Here is a 22,511-nt window from a genome sequence, read left to right on the forward strand (position 1 = left end):
ATCAAACTGATGAAGTTACTCTGTTATTTTGCTTACTGGCAAGACTAGCTGCAGTAGACAACCTTGTAGATAGGTCAGTGTGTCTGACTGTGCTACAACAACAGATCAAATGTGCAGCACATATCATGACAGCAGTGGCTGCAGCACTTTCTGCTTTCATTTCATGCAGAGAGGAAATGATGGGGCAATCTCCAGCTGGGGCAAATCAGTGCAACACCAGGGATTTCAGTGGAGCTGTGCAGATGAATACCAGTGGCAGTGCTCAGCTAATCAAAGAAACTGGAAGGCTTCAAGTAATCCCTTCTGTTCATAGCTGTGCTTTTCCACTCATTCATCATCCCATGAAGCACAGCATCTCACTCTGTCAGCAAGCCACAGAATATTCTTCAAGAACTACACAGCAGTCACAGTTTTCTCCTCATATTTCTATGTGTCCTCTAAAGTGGCTTAACCCTATGACTGTAAAATGTCTATCTGCAAAGTGAATGGAAGCATAGCAGAGCTATAGCTGTCTTCACATCAGAATTATGCCCTCTCTGATGCTCTCTGCCTCCTACGCCCCTTTCTTTTCCAACAATTTCTCTCTCAAAGGTGACTTTGCTGGATGCAAATTCATTACAGTCTCCAGTATACTGCAGTGAGATGAATCTCCTCTAAATCCATTAACATTTATGCAAGCATACTCCTTTTCAAATGGCAGCATTCACCCTTGTTATTTGCTGTGCTTCCATCACTCATTACTCACTCATGCTTTGTCCAGGTTCCTGCCAAACTCCAGACAAACTATGCTCATATTCCAGAGATACTCCCTTTACTGCTAAGCCAACAAAGCAGGCTTTTTCTCCCACTAAAATACACCTGATGCTATTAGCCTCTGATAATTGAGTTTAAAAATTGTCTCTTCCAAAGCCTAAGGTTAACATCAGTAGATTTTGAAGTTCACTCTTTTTCATAAACATTTTTTCACACCTCCTTTACTGAATTACATTCATGCTTTCTCTGGCAAGAATCTATGAGTCACCTAGATTAACTGAGCAACATCAGTTTCTTCTAATTTACCCCTCTTGGAAAAAATACCTGTATTTCAGCAAAACCTGAAGAAAAGCAGTGAGTCCTGCACATGGGTGATGTTAGAAACATGGATGGGCCCAAGCTCTGAGCATGACCCAATACCAAGGCCTTGCATTAACCTGCACATCCCCACAAGGCAGGAGCCACTCGGGGTGTTTGGGATACTCTCTGCTTTGATTTCTAACTTTTTTTCATCAAAAGGAGCATAAACTTTGTGCAGTGTTGTTGCAATTCATGGCTCTTCCCCTCCTCACAGTGGATGAAGCCTTGGCTGAGGTCTGCAGGCGCTTTGCCACTGGCTTCAATAGGGCCAGGACGGATTCCCATGGCTTCAGCTGCCCATCCAGCAGCTCGGGGCTTGGGAGCTCTTTCCAGCTCTCCCTCCGACACAAGCAGTGCAGTGAGGAGTGCCGGCTGGCTGCCAGCTCAACACTTGCAATAGAAAGTGAGCATTGTGCCGGCCTGGCAGAGCACAAAGCCTCTTCTCAAAGGGCAGCTAAGCATGGGTGTTTTTGTGTATAAAACTGCTCCACGGAGACTTTGCTTCCCTTCTCTCTTCGTAGACAGGTTCATGCCCATTCAAACAACTAAATCAGGGGCTTAGCACGCTCCCGGTTTCATTATTTTGTTAAAAAGAAATCCTGACGTGGCCCGATCGGACACGCGTCATCTCAGCCGCTGCAGGCACCCGCGCGTCCCTTTGAAGTTCAGCCTGCTCAAAGCACCGGTGGCCGCCAGCCAGAGGAAACTGCCCCGTGCCCGCTGCTGCTGGCCCACATTCTTGGGATTTCAGGAGCTCTCCGGGTGCAATGGCTTCCCGCCGGATCAGGATTCACGTGCGTTGGCACGGCCAGTTCTTCCGTACCTCGGGGCAACAGGGCCGTGCTGGGGCCTGACATATTTCTCACAACAAGGCGCAGGGCTAATTGCTTCCCGAGAGCAGCAAAGTCAGCGCTGCTCATGGCAGTCAGTGGAAACGAGGCCTACAAAGCAAGCGGGTCTGCAGAGAGCGTAACCACTCTGGGGAAAAAAAGCTCTCAGTGGCATTGTGGATCGCTGGGTGAAAAGCTCTGCTCAGCAGGCAGCAGTGGATGAAGGGAGGTACCGGGCTGTTGGAACAATGTGGTTTAGAAAATAATCCTGGAAATGTTATGATGCAGTGCCTCAAAGCAAGCGCGGGTCTGCAGTTGGAGTGCTGCAGCCTGCTGGGGTCACCCTTCTTTTGAAAAAGAGAGGGGAAGGGGAAGAGGAAGAGAGGCAGCGAGAAAGAAGGACTGAGCTGTGGATGAGGAAAGTCTGGAGAGGACACGACTGTTCTTGAAGAGAAAAATGAGACAAGGAAAGCAGGAGAACTCTGCTTTTCTCTCTCTCAAGTGCAAGAACAAAGGGCGTTACGAGAATGCGAAAAGACAAATGGTCAAAATGAACACAAATTATACAAGACAAAATTATCTGTGGTGCTCTCCGCTGTAAAGATATAAATTAGAGCAACAACTCACTGAGACCTAAAAGAACCTTTGGCATTTGCATGAACAGCATGAGTGAAAAATCTTGTTAGTGCTTCAAAGTCACAATGTGGCTGTGGAGCATCCTTGGTGATGCCAGCCCTGGGGAATCCACATCAGGCTTGGTGAGGTTTCTACCATCCATGACCTCAAGGTCAGACCATGGGATCCTTCACAACTTCCAGCTTTTCATACCCAGGTTGTGGGATGACTCCAGACCGGGATTTTCTCACTGGGTCGGATTAAAAGGCTTCACCTTGCGTGTGTGGTACAGGCTCTTCAAGGCTGCTTTCTTCTCCCCAACTTTGAGTGCAGCTAAGGAACAAGGGACGCCAGCCCATGTCACCAAGGAGGCCTCTCTTGCCAAGGGAGCTGAGGAAGGGGGTGGCAAAGTTTGCTTAGGCATAGACTGTGACAAATGAACAGCTGCAAGATGCAAAAAATCCATGGAGACTAAGTGAAGTGTCTTAAAACCCTAGAGAAGTACTGTCCACAGATACAGTGGGCTGTGGTGCTGGAAGGACATCAGTCCCAGGGCTCTGGCATAGGGACCACAGGTGAGGGGTATTGATGGAGTGAGAAGGGCGGCTTTGATGTCCTGATGGCTGGTGCCAGGGCAATGCAAGCTCCTTGCTATTAACACCACTGACAGGGGCAGTGGACTCTCACTTCCACTCCTTAGCCCAATCCCACTGAAGCCAGGGGCTAAGCCACAGTCCCTGGGGGAGTCAGGATTTCAAGCATTTTGCCGTAAGTACTGCCATCAGTGCTTTCAGATGCTCAAGCTGTGCACTGGCTGTTCAGTAGATATGAGAGTAGCTTAACACACTCCTGCCAAACTTAAAACCCCTCTTTTTGCTACAGCATAATCCCCTTTTCTGCCTCAGGAATGTCCATTTCCGTAAGCAACTTCTAAAGCTTTCCGGACTGCCAGTATCACACACAAGATCCTTCGCTTTTGCTCAGTGCAGGCACAGCCAGCTGAAATGCTGCCATTAAAAACTAACAACAAAGACAGCATGCGAGGTGCATTACTTTCCAGCAGTGGAGAGCTTGCTTTCTTTCCCTCCTGAAGCTTGGCAAAGAAGCAGAGCATGTTGTCCTCCAAAGATATTTCCGTACGGGAGAGATTTCTCTAGAAAAGCAGGGCCAGAAGGAAAAATTGTTAAACTCAAAATGTCCTTACCCTCCCAAGCTCTTTGTCCTCCAGTGCCAGCACACCCGTACTCTCTGTGAACAGCTTCACCTTCACCGCAGGAAGCGCATGGGTTGTCGTGAAGTCTCCTTGGGTGCCCCAGCTGCAAAAATAGAGACATGCTCAGCTCTACTCACAGGCCAGTAGCTGCTTGGGTGGGCAATGGTTAACCACAAATGTCGTGCCTGGCACAAGCTGAAGTTGTTGGGCTGACTGAGTGACAAGGGTATTAATTATCTTCTTAGGGAACTGAGGGGACAGATGTTTGGAAAAACTACGATGGTACTTTTGGGAGAAAAGATGGTATTTGGAAGCAGCATGAAATCAAAATTAAGAGAACTGATTTAGAAAGAAAGAACAATATGTCTCTGGCAGTGACAGCCTGTATAGTTACAACAGAATCTGGGAATGGAGAACACCTGCACCTAGGACATCTGTAATCACTCATGCCTCTGCACTTCTCTTGGCTAATTAACCTCTCATTTCCAGGTTCACAGTCAAGTTTTCCTTTCCTGAAGAAATGTCACATTTAACCTGGGTTCTCTTCTGAGGCTCAACCCAGCCCTCTAGCCCAGATTTAGGCTCAAGCCACGATACAGAGTAAACCCAGCTAGGTGGGACTGCAGAGCAGGACACTAGCTGCATGGGGAGGGGATGGCAAGGGCCAGAAACGGCCACCTTTCAAGCACATAATGAACCCTAAGCACCATCTATTATTTGTACTCCAAGAGTTCTCTTCCTGGTAGGTATTGAGGCTTAGAAAGCAGTGCTAGGGAAGCCGAATGAACCACAGGATAGTGCACAATAGTGCATCCTAAGACCCTTTCCTGAAAAGTCAAGTTCAGTTAAGGCTGCTAGCCTTAAGCTGCAGTATGGTAGGAAAATATGTGCAACTAACAGTTCCTTGGGGAGTACAATACCATGAGTTCCAGGCACAGGGTTGCACCCACAGCCTGCAACATAGATTGCCAAAGTTACCATTTTGAGCCTTGCAATGGGAACTCTCTCTGCAGCTGACCTCCCTTGTGCAAGTCTACGGAGGCTTGCTAGGGATACAAGGACTTGCAGCACCGCAGGGGAAGATTCAGTGATAGGCATGAGGAAGTCTTCCAATCAGCCACATAACAGGTTTCTTCTGAACCAGGACATCAGAGAACACATGGAGACCAGCTCATTGCATTTTCCTGCAGACGCTTTCCCCCTGGGCCCTGTTCTTACCCCAGCTGAGACAGGACTGCACAGCCACTTGGGCCAGCACAGAGAAAGCTGACCCTGGCTTGTCCTTGTCCTGCTGCAGAGATTTGGGAAAGCTGTGCCTCAAATCCCCAGTGAGCAGCTTGCTGCAGCTGGAGCCGCTGCCTGGTGAGCCAGGAGGGCCCATCTGCACTCCAGTGATGAGCATCCTCGCAGGATGCAGGAGGTGGCAGCAGCTGCACACTGGTACCTTACAGAGCCATGTGCTCCCACGGGTACCACTCCATCTTCCCTGCTGCATTCCCCATCCCGTGCTCATTGCTCACACCCCAGCATAGCCAGCACTTGCTGCAGACAGAGGCAACACTTGTGCCAGGGCAAGCACCTGGACAGTATTCCAGCCCTGGACCAGGAGATGCTGCTGTGCTGGAAAACCAGAGCACAAGGCTCTCTGTGCTCGTAACCACACTGTGTGGCAAGGAAAGGTCGTCTCTTTCCACCTCGCCTGGATTAGCAGCTTTCCTGCTATGTTTTCTGAATGGATCCCTCTAGTTCACTTACTCCCTTTCTTCAGCTAATCAGTGGTGACAACCTGCTGGTCTCTAGGGAGCAATGCCAAACCCCGGGACTCACTGCTAATCCTTGTTGCAACTTCTGGAGGTCTCATGTGCCCAGCAGATCCCTCCAAACATGCAGAACCTGTTCATGAACTTCAGAGCCCTCTTCTCACGAATCAATGCATTAATTTCATCTTGGGTTGCTTCTACTCATTACCACCCCCAGCTGAGCTCTATTTCAGTTACAGAAAGACTACTCTTTTAAAGTTACCCAGAACTTACACAACAGTCAGCTTTGATTCAGAAAGAACACAGGTAAAGGAGATCTGTGAAACGCCAAGTCAGCTCAACATCCCAAAGCCCAAAGCTTTTCAAACAGGCTCAGCAGTGGTACCATTCACACCAACACCTCAAATTATTCACCTGTATAGGGTTTTTCTGATTCAGGAAATGTGTCTGGCAAACAAGAACAGACTGAAAAGCATCTTGGAACAAAAATTAAGTGAAACTTGAATTAATGTCTTTTTGGAAGCTTTAAACAAGTTTAAAAGTAGCAGAGAAAGAAAAAAAATATGCCTTCTACAGAGCTAAGAAACCATGGTGCTTTTATGTTTGAGAGTTTACAGACATGTTTCAAGATTTCTACATCTTAGAGAATTAGGAAGTTATTAGAATAAAGCAAGACACAAACTTCCAGGCAGGGCTAAGCAAAGCACTCCTGACTCAGCACTTGCTCTTGTTAGAAGAGAACAGCTCAGCTGAAGGTGAAGGGCAGAGGGATGGCTGGAAGGATGGCTCTGCTGCAAAGAGGATGGTCCTCAACACCTGACCATGCTGAAGCCCAACATGAAACTAACAGATAAGAGCTACTGTCTCTGTTCCTTTAATTCATCATGAGCTAGATTTCCACGTTGTTCCCAAAGACCTTGAATATTCATTGCACTTCAAAACTCATGCGAAGTGTACAAGCAAGCTTGAAGGTGAATCACAGAGGTGTTTTTTACAGACTAAAAGAAACAAACAACATGCCATGAGCAACAAACACATCAGAGTGATGTGATGGAATACATGACACAACCTAAAGTAGTGCAAGTCAGATGAGAACTACAGCATCTCACTAACCACTCCTATTCATCCTCATCCTATTTATGATTTTTGCATTTCCTACTGTCCTCAAACTAGGTCCTCTGCTGAAGAAGGGCAGTTCCCTTGAAACGACAAGGAAAACACTAAATTACGTGTTCTTCAGACAGAAATACCAAACAGCATCTTCTGTATTTTAGAAATTATTGGGAAAAGTAATTGTTTTCTTATGTGTACAAGGAATATGGTTTAATGCTTTGCTCTCTAAGCCTATCTAGTCCAACTGAGTTCAGGAGATGAGCATGTTCAGTGCAGAGTTGATTAACAAATTTGGTTCCCTCATCAGCTTTGCTCTGATGTTTTCCAGTGTCCTGTTCTATGTTTCGTCTTATAGGAGGATGCATCAAAGTGCCACGGAGCATGTGTTTGGCAGAAATTACTTACAGCACTGCAGTTCCAGTCAGATGCCAATACTACATCTCACTCACATGTGATGCATCAGCTTCCTAATGTATGTTTGAAACATGAGAACCAAGAAACAGCCTAATTTTCTAATTGTAGATCATGATTTCTCTCTTAAAAAGAACTGCACTGTCACTAGCAAGGAAAAATTGGGAAGATAAGCTTCATTTGGATAAGAGGAGAAAGTAATAAAATATCCAACCTTACGCTGTGTTATTTTGACAGCAGCTGCTTTATAGAACTCATATCTCTGTTTACTATTAAAAAGCTCTTATTTGCTGAAGCACTCCCAGACCATATGCTATCAACAAATGTTACTAACCAAATACAAACAGTAATTTTCATTAGGTTTCCTTCACGAGAACAACATTAACCACAAAGGGAATAAATCTTTCCAATGACAGTAAATACACATAGCAACCCTTGACAACACTGTGGTGTTTACATATTTATACCCCCAATTGCCATGAAAAGATCCACGCCAGCAAACAGAGACCCTCAGAAGTTGGGTTCTGTGCAGGTTGAAGCCTGCAGTGATGTCATTAGTTGCCATAGTGATGCTCAGCATAAGGCCATAATTCATATCATTGAAATACCATTTGTATTCAATCAAGTAAGCAGTTTATCTGTGCTGTGTATTAAGTTATTGTACGCAAAACTAGTTCTGGACAATAGTTAGGTATTAGGATACTTTTGAACGAATAACAATGTAGTGCTTTCATTTTCACATGTTATACTTAAGCAAGTTATTACTGCAGAAATTGATTTGTTAGGAAAGTGCCTTTGGACCCATTCTGGGCAAATTCTATCAAGAAATAGCCACCATCTCTTCCTCATGTCAGAATCCATGCTTATATTTGAAAGCAATAATACATCAGCAAAACAAAAGGATACAAGCAATATACAAAAAGTATGCGAGCATCAAAATCCTGACAGTGCCTTCTCAGGTAGAACCATATTAATAGCCTGAATGCCACCTGAACCTTCAGCCCAGCATGTCTTACTGCCTAATGTATCCCAAAACCTGAAGTTAGCCAGGAATTAATGCCATGCATAAGGACTGTGCTAGAATTATAGTCCTATTTGTGCCATCTGCAGTATTCCAGTGGTATCATTTGGACCTACTTGCATCTCCAGGGTTCCAGTTAGGCATCAAATTTGGTATGAGCAGCTAAACTCTCATGGCTGCAAAAAATCAGAGGGTGAGATCAGCCCCAGCTGCTAACCTGACAATCTGTTTTACCTTCTATGAGTTTAACTTGCTTTACTTTTTACAAGCAAAATAGGCAGATCATCACTGTAGGCTACGTGGAAGCTTTAGGAAAATACTTCCTTAAAGGTACTATCAACATTACTAACAACACTGCCTAGAAGAGCGAGAGTATTTTTGTGAATGAAACAAATAATGTATATCCAGAAGAGAAGGTACTACTCTGAAGCCATAAAGACAAAATCACTCAAAGACCACGATGCTGCTAATTGCACACTGCTCAGTATGTATGAGAACACTATTTGGGATATAACTACAAGGCTTCTGGGGTCTTGTCCCTACTGTGTTGCATAGTACACCAGGCAGCAGATCTCTGAGTCTGGTTGTTTCTCTTCACAGCAGCCTGCTTACAGGAGTTAAGAATTTTCTCAGCTGTCCTTGAGAGACACTGATTTCATCATTTCTATTCACCTCTAGTGCTTACGTGCCTCTAAGGGAAACATTCACACCAATGACCTTACAAGCACTGAACTTACATATTAATATCCAGGGGAATGAATTAAATCCTATCATTCATATCGTGTTGTCTCTAGCAAGCCTATACAGCCCCTGACTCATTTTACAAAGGTGAGAGCCTTCTTCCATCCACAGTCCTGTAACTTCATCCAGCTAGAGCACCGATGCCTGTGACTTCTGTAAATAACGAACAAGTGCAACTGAATTATATCACTGGGCCATGAATCAGCCCCGCTAACCAGCTCAGTCTGTCAGTAGGCTAACGTGGGAGCAGCTGGAGAGTGATTTGCTTTAGAAAGGGTTGACATTTAAAAGTGATCTATGATCAGTTTTCATGGGCTTCAGAACTGCTGGAGGACACCTTTTCTCTCTCTCCAGATACATTTATTGAAAGAAGTTTGCCCAGCAGCTTGCATGAAACAAATGGAGAACAGACAGAAAATAAAAGTAAAAAGTATTAAAGAAGAGCTACACTCTTCCCTACGTGTGTTCACTGCAGATGTACCTTACAGCCAACATACACAGCAGGAGCTGGGACATGCCACCTCACTGTGGGGGACACCACGTATGTGGTCCTGGTCCAGGGCAAAACTGGCATTGGCTGCTTGGTGCAGGAATGTGGCTGCACTGCTACAGTCTGTGTGCATTTACATTCTCTCAAAATCCTGCCTAAGAAGTGATGGTTTCCTTCTTCAGCCTGTTCTCCACCTCCCAGAAGAGACCTTTCCAGGGAGCAGCTTTAGTTCTTGGGGCATCACAGATGCCTGAAGCTCAAGCAATATTAGAAAAGGCACAGAGCAAACCTGCCTTCCTGCAGCCAATGGAATAAGCAACACTCGCTTCCCTAACTGCAGTGTTGAGGCGTCATTCATTTTTACCAATTTCTTGAGATAGCAACAACGAATAAATTAAATGTAACAGTGTTTAACTGTTACTTACATGTTGGAGAAGCCTGCTGCAAAGCTTTTTGTTATATTCTCTAATTCTTCCCATACACCGGCTATTTGAGAACAGTAGGCAGAAGCTGATGACTAAGGTAATAGTCCTTGGTGAGCTTCCCAAGCTGCCTTCTCACTTCCCTGTGAAGCAGCAGCTCTGTACTGCAGAGTAAGCACAGATTTACTCCGCTCAGCAGGACAACCTGGCGCAGGGACAGCATTCATTCTGCCAGGCTGAAAACGTTAATTTCATTTTCAGAAATGAGTCTCTGCAAATTTCTAGGAATGATGCACAGCTGCCAGCACAGCCCACGTGCAGATCCCTGCACGAGTGGCCACTGGGGAGGTGTTAGCAAGGCAACAACAGAGCAGGGGATGGGTCTGCAATGCATGGCATAGGAGACACCCATACCTTCAGCAGCTGGCCCACAAAGAAGTCATAAAAAGAACTAGGGCATAGCAATGCCTCTAGGAAAACAGATATTTTTTTGCTGCTCTTGTGGGTAATGGCAATAGCTAATATTTTATATTTAATAGCTAAGGTTTTCAGTTTGTGTCTTTGGAATTTCAAAAAGTAAAACAACTAAGGAAAAGAAAAACTAAGGGGTTTTGAGGGTTTTTAGGAAAAGACATGGCTAGGTCACACGTTGTTGTGACTCACAGACTTGTCTCAGTGGGCATTGATTCATATGGGGCCCCACTCCTGCAAGAGAAGCCCACAGAGCAAAGCCAGGCTGAGACACTGGGCTGGAACAGCTACAAAATGATTCGTCATGTTTTACAGTAAGACTACAGACCTACCTTTAGGTCAGCTGGTGATACATCACTTATAGAGAGATCATAGAATAATATCATAGAATCATAGAAGGGGCTGGGTTGAAAAGGACAATGATCATCCAGTTCCAACCCCCTGCTACGTGCAGGGTCACCAACCAGCAGACCAGGCTGCCCAGAGCCACATCCAGCCTGGCCTTGAATGCCTCCAGGGATGGGGCATCCACAGCCTCCTTGGGCAACCTGTTCCAGTGCTTCACCACTCTCTGTGTGAAGAACTTCCTCCTAATATGTAACAGAAAGACAAAAAAGTTATTTAGAAAAAATATTATTCAAAAACTAAGTACTGTGTTGAACAAAGATACCAAAATAAGAAAGAAAACATGGGCTGCTTGCTTCACAGGTGTGCATCACACTGCTGGTGAAGTATCCCATCAGCAGCAAACCACTGGCAAAATGTCAAATCATTCCACCTGTATGGTAGTTGTTGTGGGATTGAGTCTGGATTTCACGTGGCACTGCAGGCCTCAAAGGGAACTCTGTCACAGAGGAAAGGATTTCATCTCTAACCAGCAGGAAAGGATGCTGAGGTATGAGACAGGTCACAGCTGTGGAAATAAACAACATCAGGGACTGACAGCTCTGAAGAGGGATATACCTGCTTCCTGGGGTCTGCCATGCAGATGTACCCATGTTACCTGTCCTGGCTCCTGCTATTGTAAGTGGAGACTCAGTTAAGATTCACTGGAGTTAGGCCTTAACTTGCTTCACCCCAATCGAGAGGCTGAAAAAAGATGAAACGAAGCCTGTCCTCCAAGTGCCCCTGTCCATCCACTGCTGCAGGCGCACAGAAAGGTTTGAAATGAAAACCCCAATGGCTACAGTTAGATGCAGAGAACATGCTGGTTTCATCTATGCAAAAGTGTCCTCTCCAGGAAACCAAGTTTGGGCATGAAGACAGGTATCTTTCTACTCCACCTACAGAAATGGATTAAGGCTGGTTTGTATCCATCACACAGCCTGGCTCCCAAGACCTGCTCAGTCTCCTCTGAGATTCTTCCTGCTCTAAGAGGATGGCTGCTGGGTGTCAAAAGGGGATAACCAAGGTGATCGGACACAGAAGGACAGTGTGTCCTATTTTTGCTCATATTTGTTTCCTCTTGTCTCTGTTGTTGGTAGGAAAGCCTTTTAGCCCCACCCCCAAGGAATAAGCTGAAGTGGGAGTGACAGCACTAACAAATCAGGCTCCCTCAAGGCTTTCCTAGAAGGTGAGACCTGCTGGCTTTGACATAGGCAGTGTGCAGGTGGCAGACAATTCACTGCCTGGTAGGCACACAGGCCGTGGTTGCCTTCCTGCTGTGCACAGGCACACCTGCCCTGATGGGCAACTCAACGGCTTTCTGAGATTCCATGCTTTCCTGGGACTCCTAACTCCTTCCCACAGAGGGTGCATCACTCAAATGCCAAAAAAATACAAAGTATTATCAAAAATTCTTCTGCTTATGGAAAGTGTGCTTATTTACCCCAAAACACCACTGCAGATAGCACTAAATGTGTTATGGAAAAGGTGAGCAGACAAGGATGGAGCAGCTCCTACCACAGCCAGGGATTTCTCCAAACCTCCAGCAGTCAGGGACTGTTCATGTTTTCCCACCGCTTTGAGACACCATCTCAATGTCACATATATGGACCCCATCCTGCTGAGCACCTTGCAACCAGCACACAAGGCAGCTGCTGAAAGAAGGGATGGGAGATGGATTACATCACATAATAGCTATTCACGGCCACGAGATGGCATTCCTGCCCCAGTGATGTCCCTCTGACATGCCTGTACCCAGCACGGCGGCACCCAGTGCACACAGGAGCACACACCCAGGCTCTGCTTTTTACTGCAGAAATGGGTCTGGTTTGGAGGAGAATTTATGGCAAGGCCACAACCTTCAGAGCATTTATGAGAGAAATAAGCACCGTGATTACTTGGTGTGATTTAAATGATGACTGCTTTTAAAATGCCCTGTGCTCCTGCTTAATACTATGATTTTACAGTTAGAGGCAAACAGCTCAGCAGGAGGACATAGAAATGTAAGCCCAGCTACCTTTTATTGGGAGGTCTGAACTGAAAGAATAATTGCTTTTATAGGGCTGCCTACCCTATGTGCTTGACAATACTTTATCAGTGTGCCTGCTAAGGATACGGAAGGAATCAAAGATTCATTCATGAAATCGGTCTGCATGCATTTACTACCTGTGGTTGTTAGCACTTCTAGCATAAGCTCACTGCAATACCATGCATGTTCTCACTGCTATGCTATGCAGGAGCTGAGCAAAGATTCCTGCTGCTGAATCAGTGCAAAGATGTCCCACTGAGCCAGCCACACAGCCACATGCTTTATACAAATAACTATTTAACTCAGATGTGGTTAATCACTTCTATTAAATCTTACCACCCTGAAAGAAATCCAAACTAAGGAAAATTCAGGTATGGAAAAGGAAAGAGAAGTCCTCTCTCTGAAAATACAGATTACTGGCATATAGCCAACTCTCCCTTATAAAGTTAAGAAGAAGAAAGCAGCGAAATAGCTCCTGGATGTAAACTAAGCCAAAAACTGTACAAAGTCTTTGCCCATGCAGTGCCAACGGCACACAGCTTCCTTTGTGCTGCTCACACAGGGCTACTGCTCACTCAGCCCTCACATGCTCAGGAGACCTCAGCATGTTCACAAAGGAAACAAGTCTTCACCTTCATCTTCATAAAAGACAGCCAAAATGTTGACAAATGACAGTCAAAGTTGGCCATTCCATTAAACCAATCCTTCATCCAGAGCTCTGTCTGGGCAGGAGTGAGCAGAGTAGCACTTCTTTAAAGCTGTTCTTTAAACCATGCTCTGTATCTTCCTACAATGCTCAGCAACAGCAATAGCAGTACCCTTCATTAAATAATAATGTGCTCTACTTGTACACAGCACTTGATAAATAAACCAACAACTTGGCACTTTTCATGTCTGATCCCCTGCCTTGCACTTGGCGGGTGACGTGCAGAACTTGGATGAAGGCATGGCTTGTTTTTTTTTTTTTAAACACCAATCATGGATATTAAATAAGAAGACTGAATGTACCCCAGGACTTTTGTTATGCAGCTCTCTTCTTAATTCAGCAAATATTTTAGTACACTGGATCCTAGGCTCATTTCCATGTCCTTTTGGTCTTTGCTAGCCCATCTTAACATTGATTGCATGCATCGGAGTGATGCAGCAGACGGGTGTAGATGAAAATTGCCTTGGGCATCATCACACCTTCTGGACTACTTAAATTTGAATGTATGCGCTATCACAGGAATACATAATTCCCAAATGCATAGGAACACTCAAGAATTTAGACAGCTGGCTAGAAAACAGGGTGAAAGAAAGGTGCATGAGCTCAACCCTTACTAGACATCAAAAAATCCATGCAAGAGCAATGCCACATACACTCCAAAGGTCAGAAAAAACACAGCCAGAGCTTGCATTTACTTGATATCACAGGCAAGTCTACAGGAACAACTACAAGAGCCAAGTCTATTGAAACAAGATTTCATTACTCTTCAACACCGTGTAACAATTATCAATAGTACTGGTGAGCAGTAGGACCACAGTTCACTTTGCAGGTAACAGCCATAGAAGAGAGATGTTCTATGGGCACAATGCCTGGTGTGTGAATGACATTCCTTTGCTGCCCCAAAATAAACGACAACAAAAAAATGACCAAGATTGACACTGCTCAGAGCCTCACCCAGCTTGGTATCCCAGAGGTGTTGGTGTCTCACATTAGCTGTACCCAGGGCTCCATCACCTGCCCTTATACAATCATAAGGCTCCTGTAGGTTTTCTGAGGAAAAAGAGCCCTAAACATCTGCACAGCTGTGAATCAAAACCATGCAAGAGGAAATGGAAGCCAATCAGTCTGGGTAATTATGGTAGCTTATCGTTAACGCTGAAGCAAATCCAAACGAGGGGAAGGGGGGAAAAAAAAAGCCTCCTCCTAAAATTTCCTATTACTTTGCTTTTTATCATGAGCTGCACCCATTGGAAAGGCACCACAGGCACACACTGTACCGCCAGCTGTGCTGGGGATACACAACTAGGCTATGCTGCTTCTGCTCATGTTAGTATAAACCCCTTTATAAGTTTAATGGAGTTAAATTTGTACTACAGTGTATGGAGTATTTATTTGTAATTCATACATGTGAGCTCATCTCAAAAGGACCTTTGCTGTTTTACCCCGGGGAACGCTCGCAGCATCTCCCAGCTAGCTGTGCCAACAAAACACTGCGTGCAACAAAATGCTCTTAGCACGCTCCTACTCCATGCAAAGCCACTGAGCATCACTTCAAACTGCGGTGTCTGAGGCAGGGGTTTCCCAAATGAAAAGAGCAGACTTTCCCCTGCTGCAAAGGGAGAGGACATCCCTGCCCTGCAGCTGCCCCTCCTGCAGGATTTTGCAATTTGCTGCCCACCTCCCAGAAGGAGACCCTCACAGGGCACTGTGGGAGGATGTGGTGCAGCTCCTGCTGGGCTCACAGTCAGTAGTATGCTGCATATCGATCTGAAGCTAAGACACTCATCAGGTGATAAAGCTCGCGGAGAGGGTTTGGGAGAACCCAAACACGGGCAGCCTGTCAGGGCAGAACTAAACAACATACCCATCTGAGCACCCTGAAAGTCAATCAGGGAGCAGCATCAGGAGCAGTGACAAGGATAAAGCAGGGCATCTGTCTCCTGGCACAACATCTAAGGGAATGGAAGATGGCAGAGACAGAGAAGTTTAGAAGTTTACCAACAACATTGCTCAATTGAGAGTGAGTTTCTGAAGGGAGCATGAGGCTCAAGCCTTTGACTGTAACGAGCAACATAAGACCTGATGTGGACTAAGGTGAGAGTCCAGTGTCTTTACTCCAGTACTACCCCATGCACATTCTTTCCCAGTCACCTGCTTACTGCTTTTAACCCAGACAGTTCATCTGAGCTCAGTGCAGGTACAAGTGATTTTCACTACTGTAAACAAGGGGAGAATGAGACTCATTTCCACGCTGAAGTATGTCCAGGTGGATATACAGCATTTATTTACAAGGCACGAAGGACCTTGTTGTTTAGGTCTCCTTCCTTTCTTCTGTTCTGCTCACATCCAAGAATTGTGGTGTTATGAGCAGGTGAATCACTGGTACAGCCCATGAGCGCTGCTACAGGCATAGGTCAACATTCAAATATATCCCACGGCCTTTTTGCAGACTGTGGGACAGAGGTGCTGTCACCTGGCTCGCTGGCCACCTTGCTCTCCAGCCATGCAAACTGCCACATCAGAAAAGCAGCTCCTGGCAGGGCACTGCTGGAGATGTGCAGAAGCCACTTCACCCTCTGAGTTTTTTGCAGAGAGAAGATATCAAGATAACTGGCAGGGAAATAAAACCCTTTAGGGTCTGCAACAATACTGTTCCAGTGCAAAAAGCAATAAAATCCTGCCTGGACTGGGATTTGGGATATTATGTAGAGGCATTTGTGGGTTAGGGCACAATACAAAAGCTTTTTCTTACACAACTTATTAAAAGCACTACTAATAATACACTGCAAGCCTGATCTGAAATAACCCTTGCTATTTCAGGTCTGCCTTTCTCTAGAACTGTGCCATCCTCAGTACTCGTGCTGAGACAGATAATCCTTACATGAGGGGATTGCGCTTCAAATGTCAGGAATCCAACATGGAGCCTAAGAAGAAAAAAAGGACAACTATTTACTGCCATCCTGAGAGCCAAACCCCTCATACACAACCAAGCTGATTGTCTGGTACACCCCACTGCTCACCCTGCCTCTTCCAGGCTCCACTAACAGGATTCAGGCTCCAGAGTCACTAAGATGCTTCTGATTCTCAAAAACTGCTCACAGTTGAAAGAATCACAATTTAATCTGAGAGAATACCTCCTTTTTTCAGAACTCTTTTCAGTGTTAATCTGCCCACAGATACTTAAGCTGCATTCCTATTTTTTGAGCCTCTGAGATACAGATGATTTGGGATGTGAAGGGGTAAACTTCCCTGTTTCAATACTCATACTTTTGTAGCAGTGATGCTCAATATCCCCTCAACTGCCCCACAGCATCCAGGCCATGCAGCACCCAGTGCAAAAACACACAAAAACTTCAGGTCTGGGGAACACGACGGGGCTCCATGGGGTAGCTCAGCATGCTTTGCCTGATCTAGTTTCTTCACCAATGAGTGTTTTTCTTATGACAAAACATACATGAGCAGACGTGGTGTGAATGACCTCAGTGAAAGTGATGCTGGCATCCAAGGGACACTTCAGAAGTCTATTTTGGCTCAGCACAGATCTTTTGTCTGCAACACAGCAGACAAAACACGCCAAGGACTTTTCTGAGCAGTTCCTATCACTGCGTGCATCACCGGAATACCTGAGGGCATTCAAGTCATGTATTAAGCAAAATGACAAACACGTCACATCTGGTTCATTCTCTCTTTTCTTCTTGTCTAAAGAGGAGAAAGTAAGTACAGTAAACTGCTTTCACTCAGCTTCGGCGTCCCCTGCACGAGGAAGCAAGGTGAACAATGTACTTCTAACACACAGGAGGAAAAAGGCAACGTTTTCTGTGATGGTCTCTGGTTTCCGTGGAATGTTACTGTAGAGTCTTGGCTTGGGTGGCTTTTGGTTTTGGATGTAAGTCCCAGGGCCCTCAACGAATGGAACTGCCAAGCCCTTAGGCTTTTTCATATATATTTGCCCAAGTGATGGAGCAATGCATAATACTTCAAACCCGACTCGCACCTCTGTAGGAAGTCAGCACAGAGATGAGGGTGATGGACTTACATAACCTGTACCATGCCGTAGCATTCAGTGTTGGCTGCATGTTCCTGAGGGCTGATGGCTTTCTGCCCAGACACTGTACATTTCATTACGATAAAAAGACCCATTCAATTAAAGAGCTCACTCCTGCATCCCTTATTTCCAAAACAACACTTGTATAAATGCTGACAGCAAGAAGGCTTGTATAAGGAAGGACAGATTCTTAGAGCAACAGTGGAATGAAAAGACCAAGATAAGAAAGTACGTGTAAACCAGCAAGTCTGCTATTTAATAAGGGGAACAGTAATTTCCTCCAAATAGAGCTCTAGTTTCCTCACTGAAGCAACAAGAAAACCTAAAATAGTGACAACTGCAGGTTCTTATGGAGATTTTCTTCCACATGCAGCTCTCCTACTTCCTTCTCTGAAGCAGATTTTAATGTGTTTTGAAAAGTAAGCCAGGCTGCAGCACTTCCCCTGATTGGGAATATTGTGTTTAAATAACTTACTGCAGATTCCTATTCTTCTGGTACTCTAGAGGGTCCAAAGCATCAGCATTTTCTGTGCCTCTGCGGGAGGATGGCAGCTGATGGAAGATGTTAGCTGACACCTCCATGAGAGCACCTCCCTTTAACCATCTGCCTGCAGTGCTCGTGCATTTGCATGTGATGCAACTGCACGGTTTCAGTCGGTTCCAAGCTTCCTTCCTTCCATGAGCTTTGAAAGCTCCTGGTGAAATATCACTAGGGATTGGTCCATCATAGGAAATAGGATATGGGATCAGAGAGGGAACATCCCAACGGCAGCCCCTCCTGCACCACGTAGTATCTCTGGAAGAGCTTTCAACTTAAATTATACGAGGATGTGCACTCAAAATGCCATTAAAGAGTGAAATCTCTGTGGTGAACAAGAGGAAAACAGTCTCAAAGCCACATGAACTGTGTTTCAAGTCACGAATATAACAAATCAGAAAGGAAATAAACCATTCATCATTTTCTTCTTCCAAATTAACAATGATTAATTACTACTTGCAGGCTAATACAACATCTGGAGGGAACAGGAAAAGCAAAGTACAGGGCTGAGTTGGGAGTTGTAGGGTGGTTTGGGTCAAAGAGGACAGAACAAAACTCTGCCCTTGAACTTAACCCAGGCACCGGGGCCTCAGACACAACTTTAACCAAGCGAGTCAAAGCCTTCCCCTACTCTTCTGTCCCACCTCCAGCTGTGGCTGCTGTTTCCCTTCCTCACAGAGCTGCCAAAACCCTGCCAGTAAGGATGAGATTATGTACCTACACCTGATGGCATCAGTTCAGATGGACACTCAGACAAGTACTCATCTAAGCACCTGCTTAACTCCATCCCTATTTAGCAAAGTATTTACGTACAGGCACAAAGTTACATGCTACAGGAGACATAAGCCTGTCATTAACACCTTTTTTTTCCTCGGTCAGGCAAGGCTTATGTGCCATTCTTAGTTGCAGAGTGGTGCTCTGCATAAGTGAAATGAAAAGCAAGACTCACGTTGGCTTTGATGCTTCAGCCTGGTCAGTCTGCAGTTTCTCACCACCTTCCACTTCCATGGTGCAGTACACGATGCGGTTGGGGGCCAATGACTTCAGACCCTGCACCTCCATAATGACGACCTGTGGGCAAAGGAAGGCGGTGTGAGAGGAGATCTTCCCTCACACCTCAATTATCCCACGGGTTAGGCAGAACTGGGGGCTTCCCTGTGCTGCTGGGTGAGCAGGGAGCAGGGGCACCAGGGAGGCCTACGAGGAGACTGGCAGGCCTGCCTTGGCTCCCCTCTGATGAGCAAGAGTTCAGTGTGCAGAGCAGCAAACAGACCTGCCACCTCCTGAAGTCACTGAAGTTCACTCTGCTGCTGCTTCCCACTGGAAGGGTTCAGCTGGAGCAAAGCATTTTCAACATCCCACTGTAAGGATGAGTCTTTTCACAGCTATACACGTTACACAGGCTTTTCCAACAGAGAGGTCCTGGTCTTTGTGATAGTTCTCTGCTCCTCTGTACAGCAACACTCAGAAGTCAGGCTTTATTTGAAGCTGCCACTGAAGGCACTGTCTCTGGGTTCACAGCCCTATTCTAAGAAAGACTGAACTGAATATTATAGAGATGGTTTCAGCCCTCTAATGAGTTAAACTCTGAGACTTGACAACCATCACTGTACATTTTGCACTGGCACAGTGTATCGAGCAAGAGACTCCTTAGGGAGAGAAATAAACAGGAAACTACACAAAAACAGGATTTTCTTATTTTTCTACATCCTACGTTTTTGACCCCATCCTGGTGCTTGTTTTGACAACGTAACATAAATCCATTGACAATCAACATCTCTGTACTGGTGCTCTGAGATGCTGATAATTCCATGGAGTAAATACATTGCCTAGACCACAGATATGTTTGCACAGAACAATTAACTCAGCTGAAAACAGCGCTATAGCAGCACTTCTTTCAGAACAGAGACAGCCTATTTCAGAGGAAACCGTGTGTCCCTGCAGCACTCTGCCATCCCCTGGGCTGTACAGACCAACAGCTCAACCCACAGCAGAAACTCAGAGCTCAACAAAAAGCAAATGGCAAGCCAGCAAACCACAGTATTTCCACACAATCTGTTGGGTGCATTCAAACCTCAGCAATTTTCAATGATTTTCCAAAGAGGAAGCAAAGCTTGCAGAGAAATAAAGTGACACCTCTAACTGGCAATAATTAAACACTGACATTTACAGTGTGTTTCAGTACACTGAGAACTAGAACTGCCAACGAGGAACCCCTGTAGCATTATGCAGGCAGAGTTGTCAGCCTGAGGTTCTGGTTTTGTTCCCTTAGTGCTGCAGAAAACAAACTGCAGTAGCCAGCCTACTGTGCACATCTCAGGGGTATCGCAAAACATAGAAGCCCAATCAATCCTTGCATTTATTGCAGTGGTTTTAGAAACAATACAGGGAGAGGGGCTTTGGTTGGAGTTACTGCTGTGCAGTCAGAAACAAGCCTTATGAAGTCAGACAGGCATATTTCTGAGCCAGTAGATAGGCATCAGCAGGAAATTCTTTTACAGCAGGTTTATCTTTTACACTTTTTTCCAGCAAGATAATCAGAAGCCAGAAAGGACAGTATCTGACTACAGGCAAAGCTTCTGGTAACTCAGAGAGGAACTGTTCCTCATGGAGATCAGAAAATGACTCCTACTGATCTCTCTCCACCTAACTGTTAAGTCTGAATTCTGCAGAAGTTGGCTGCTGAAATTTCTGTTCCACCAGTTTTGCAGGCTGCCTGCTGGAACACAGTGTGAAGCTCACCTCCAGGGAGAATGACAACACAACGTCTGACTTGGACAGCTGGTTTTCATTTTCTTCTCCCATGTCAATTATCGAGGTGTTGTGACTACGCTTCAGCTTCTGCAGCTTGAACTCGGAGCCTCCTTTAGACACAGGCATGCTCTCTAAGTTGGCCATCAGGAGATTGACAGATGACTTCAGCTCCTCGATGTACATGTTTTCCATTTCTTTGGACACAAACTTGGGAAACTTGCGCTCCTTGGATTCAAAAACAAAAACAACAGAATGAATTGTAGTGACAATCAGCACTGGGAGAATCCCTCAGGAGCATCTGCAGAGAGGTGGGAACGCCCACCAACCAGATGACAAATTACAGCTTCCCCCTGTGTAATGCAGAACCATTATCGTTAGCTTCCCATAGAATTACTACTTGGTCCTTATCCAACTTTGCTGTTTCTTGCATGCACTTGCACTTCATTTGTTTCCTGTCTGCAAATAGCTTCCTTCTTATGTATTAGTTCCCAATTACAGAAATACCAGGTCAGTTCCCTGCTGAACTTCGCAACCAACAGCAATTTACTAACGAGTCAAAGCATGCAGACATTTCAGGATTTTTTTTCCCCCAATCTCTCAGATGTGCCAGCTGAAAAAACACTTCTGAGCCCAAGTTGTGAGGGGAGCTCAGGGAGGTAAAACCAGCTATAAGTGGGCAGAACTGCTTGGACCCAACTGCAATGAGGGGTAGAACACCGTCTTCACTACTTGTCAGGGACAGTTTCTCCTTCCGAGACAACCCTGATGCTAGCAGTTCTCTGCCTGTGGTTCCTGGGGACTTCACTGGGAGATCCTCTCATGCTGCCTGCTATTAACAAGACCATGAGAACCAACGCGACACTGCGAGGAAAATCTGATGTTCTCCAGAACATGCTCTCTGCTTTGAACTGCTGCCCGTGCCCCAGCTCTGTTAGGGCTCCTGGTCTATGACCTACACCTTCAGATATGTCTGCCCATTCCCTGAATGTGCTCAGGCTTTGAACATCTCACAGCAAGACTGTATGAGGCATATGACAGCAAAGCAGTCACATCTGCCGTCAGAGAACTTGAGGTTGACATGCAAAGCATCTTCTCAGGTGCAATTCATAACACAATAAAAAGCAGTTTGTAAAACATATGCTAAAAAAGAAAACAAGGTCATGTTCATTCTACAAGACTGTTATAAGGCTGCTGGAAAAATACTCTACTGCACTCAACAGCCTACCCACTGCAAGCACAACTCACGGCTGCGTTTACTCCATACAGTCTTCTGTTTCAAGTCTCAATCTTGGGAAGCAATTTTCTCAAGTAAATTAGAGCTGGTGTAAGATAAATTACCTAATCAGTCTGTGTTACTGCATAGGCATTAAGAAAGTTGCAAGCCACCTCTAGAGAAAGAAAAAAACCACAACTGCTTCAGATGTTGAGAACTACTGCTGAAGCAACGATGTTCAAACGATTGCTTTTTTCACACTGCTGCTGTCACTCTCTCCAGGGACTCAACTTTAGCTCTGTCCCCAAAAACCTCTTCACAAACACAGCAAGGCCTGAAACAGTTCACTGCGTGTCACCAGCAGCTTCTTATAACAAGGCAAAAAGCAGGTAGCTTGAAGCGATGCGTAGCAGTTTCATTGGTATTGGGTGTGATGATGGAAATGCAGAGATGCAGCTACAGTCCCAAGTTACCCAGCATGGTCCTGCAGCACCATGATATGAGGTCCTTTTAGAATCCACTGCCTTTGTTGCCTCTTACCTACAAATGTCCTCCTAATGAGGAGCTAACTTGTCTTTAGCGCGGTGTTGGTTCAATGAGCACTGCAAGTTTCCCTGTGCAGCAAAACTGTGTTAAAAGCAG

At 45.5% G+C, this 22,511-nt stretch overlaps 1 protein-coding gene across 4 annotated transcripts in view; it reads right to left on the reverse strand.

The window, feature by feature from the left end:
• CADPS (calcium dependent secretion activator) overlaps positions 1 to 22,511 on the reverse strand; it is a 147,048-nt gene that overhangs the window by 95,690 nt on the left and 28,847 nt on the right. For all 4 annotated transcript variants that reach the window (XM_031555608.1, XM_031555609.1, XM_031555610.1 and 1 more), the window contains exons 4-6: positions 20,645 to 20,881; positions 18,852 to 18,973; positions 3,763 to 3,874 (exon numbers count right to left, since the gene is read on the reverse strand). In XM_031555608.1, the coding sequence (XP_031411468.1) occupies positions 3,763 to 3,874; positions 18,852 to 18,973; positions 20,645 to 20,881 (471 nt within the window). The remainder of the gene's footprint in view (positions 1 to 3,762; positions 3,875 to 18,851; positions 18,974 to 20,644; positions 20,882 to 22,511) is intronic.

Source organism: Meleagris gallopavo, chromosome 14 (genome assembly GCF_000146605.3).
Source record: "Meleagris gallopavo isolate NT-WF06-2002-E0010 breed Aviagen turkey brand Nicholas breeding stock chromosome 14, Turkey_5.1, whole genome shotgun sequence".
NCBI lineage: Eukaryota > Metazoa > Chordata > Aves > Galliformes > Phasianidae > Meleagris > Meleagris gallopavo.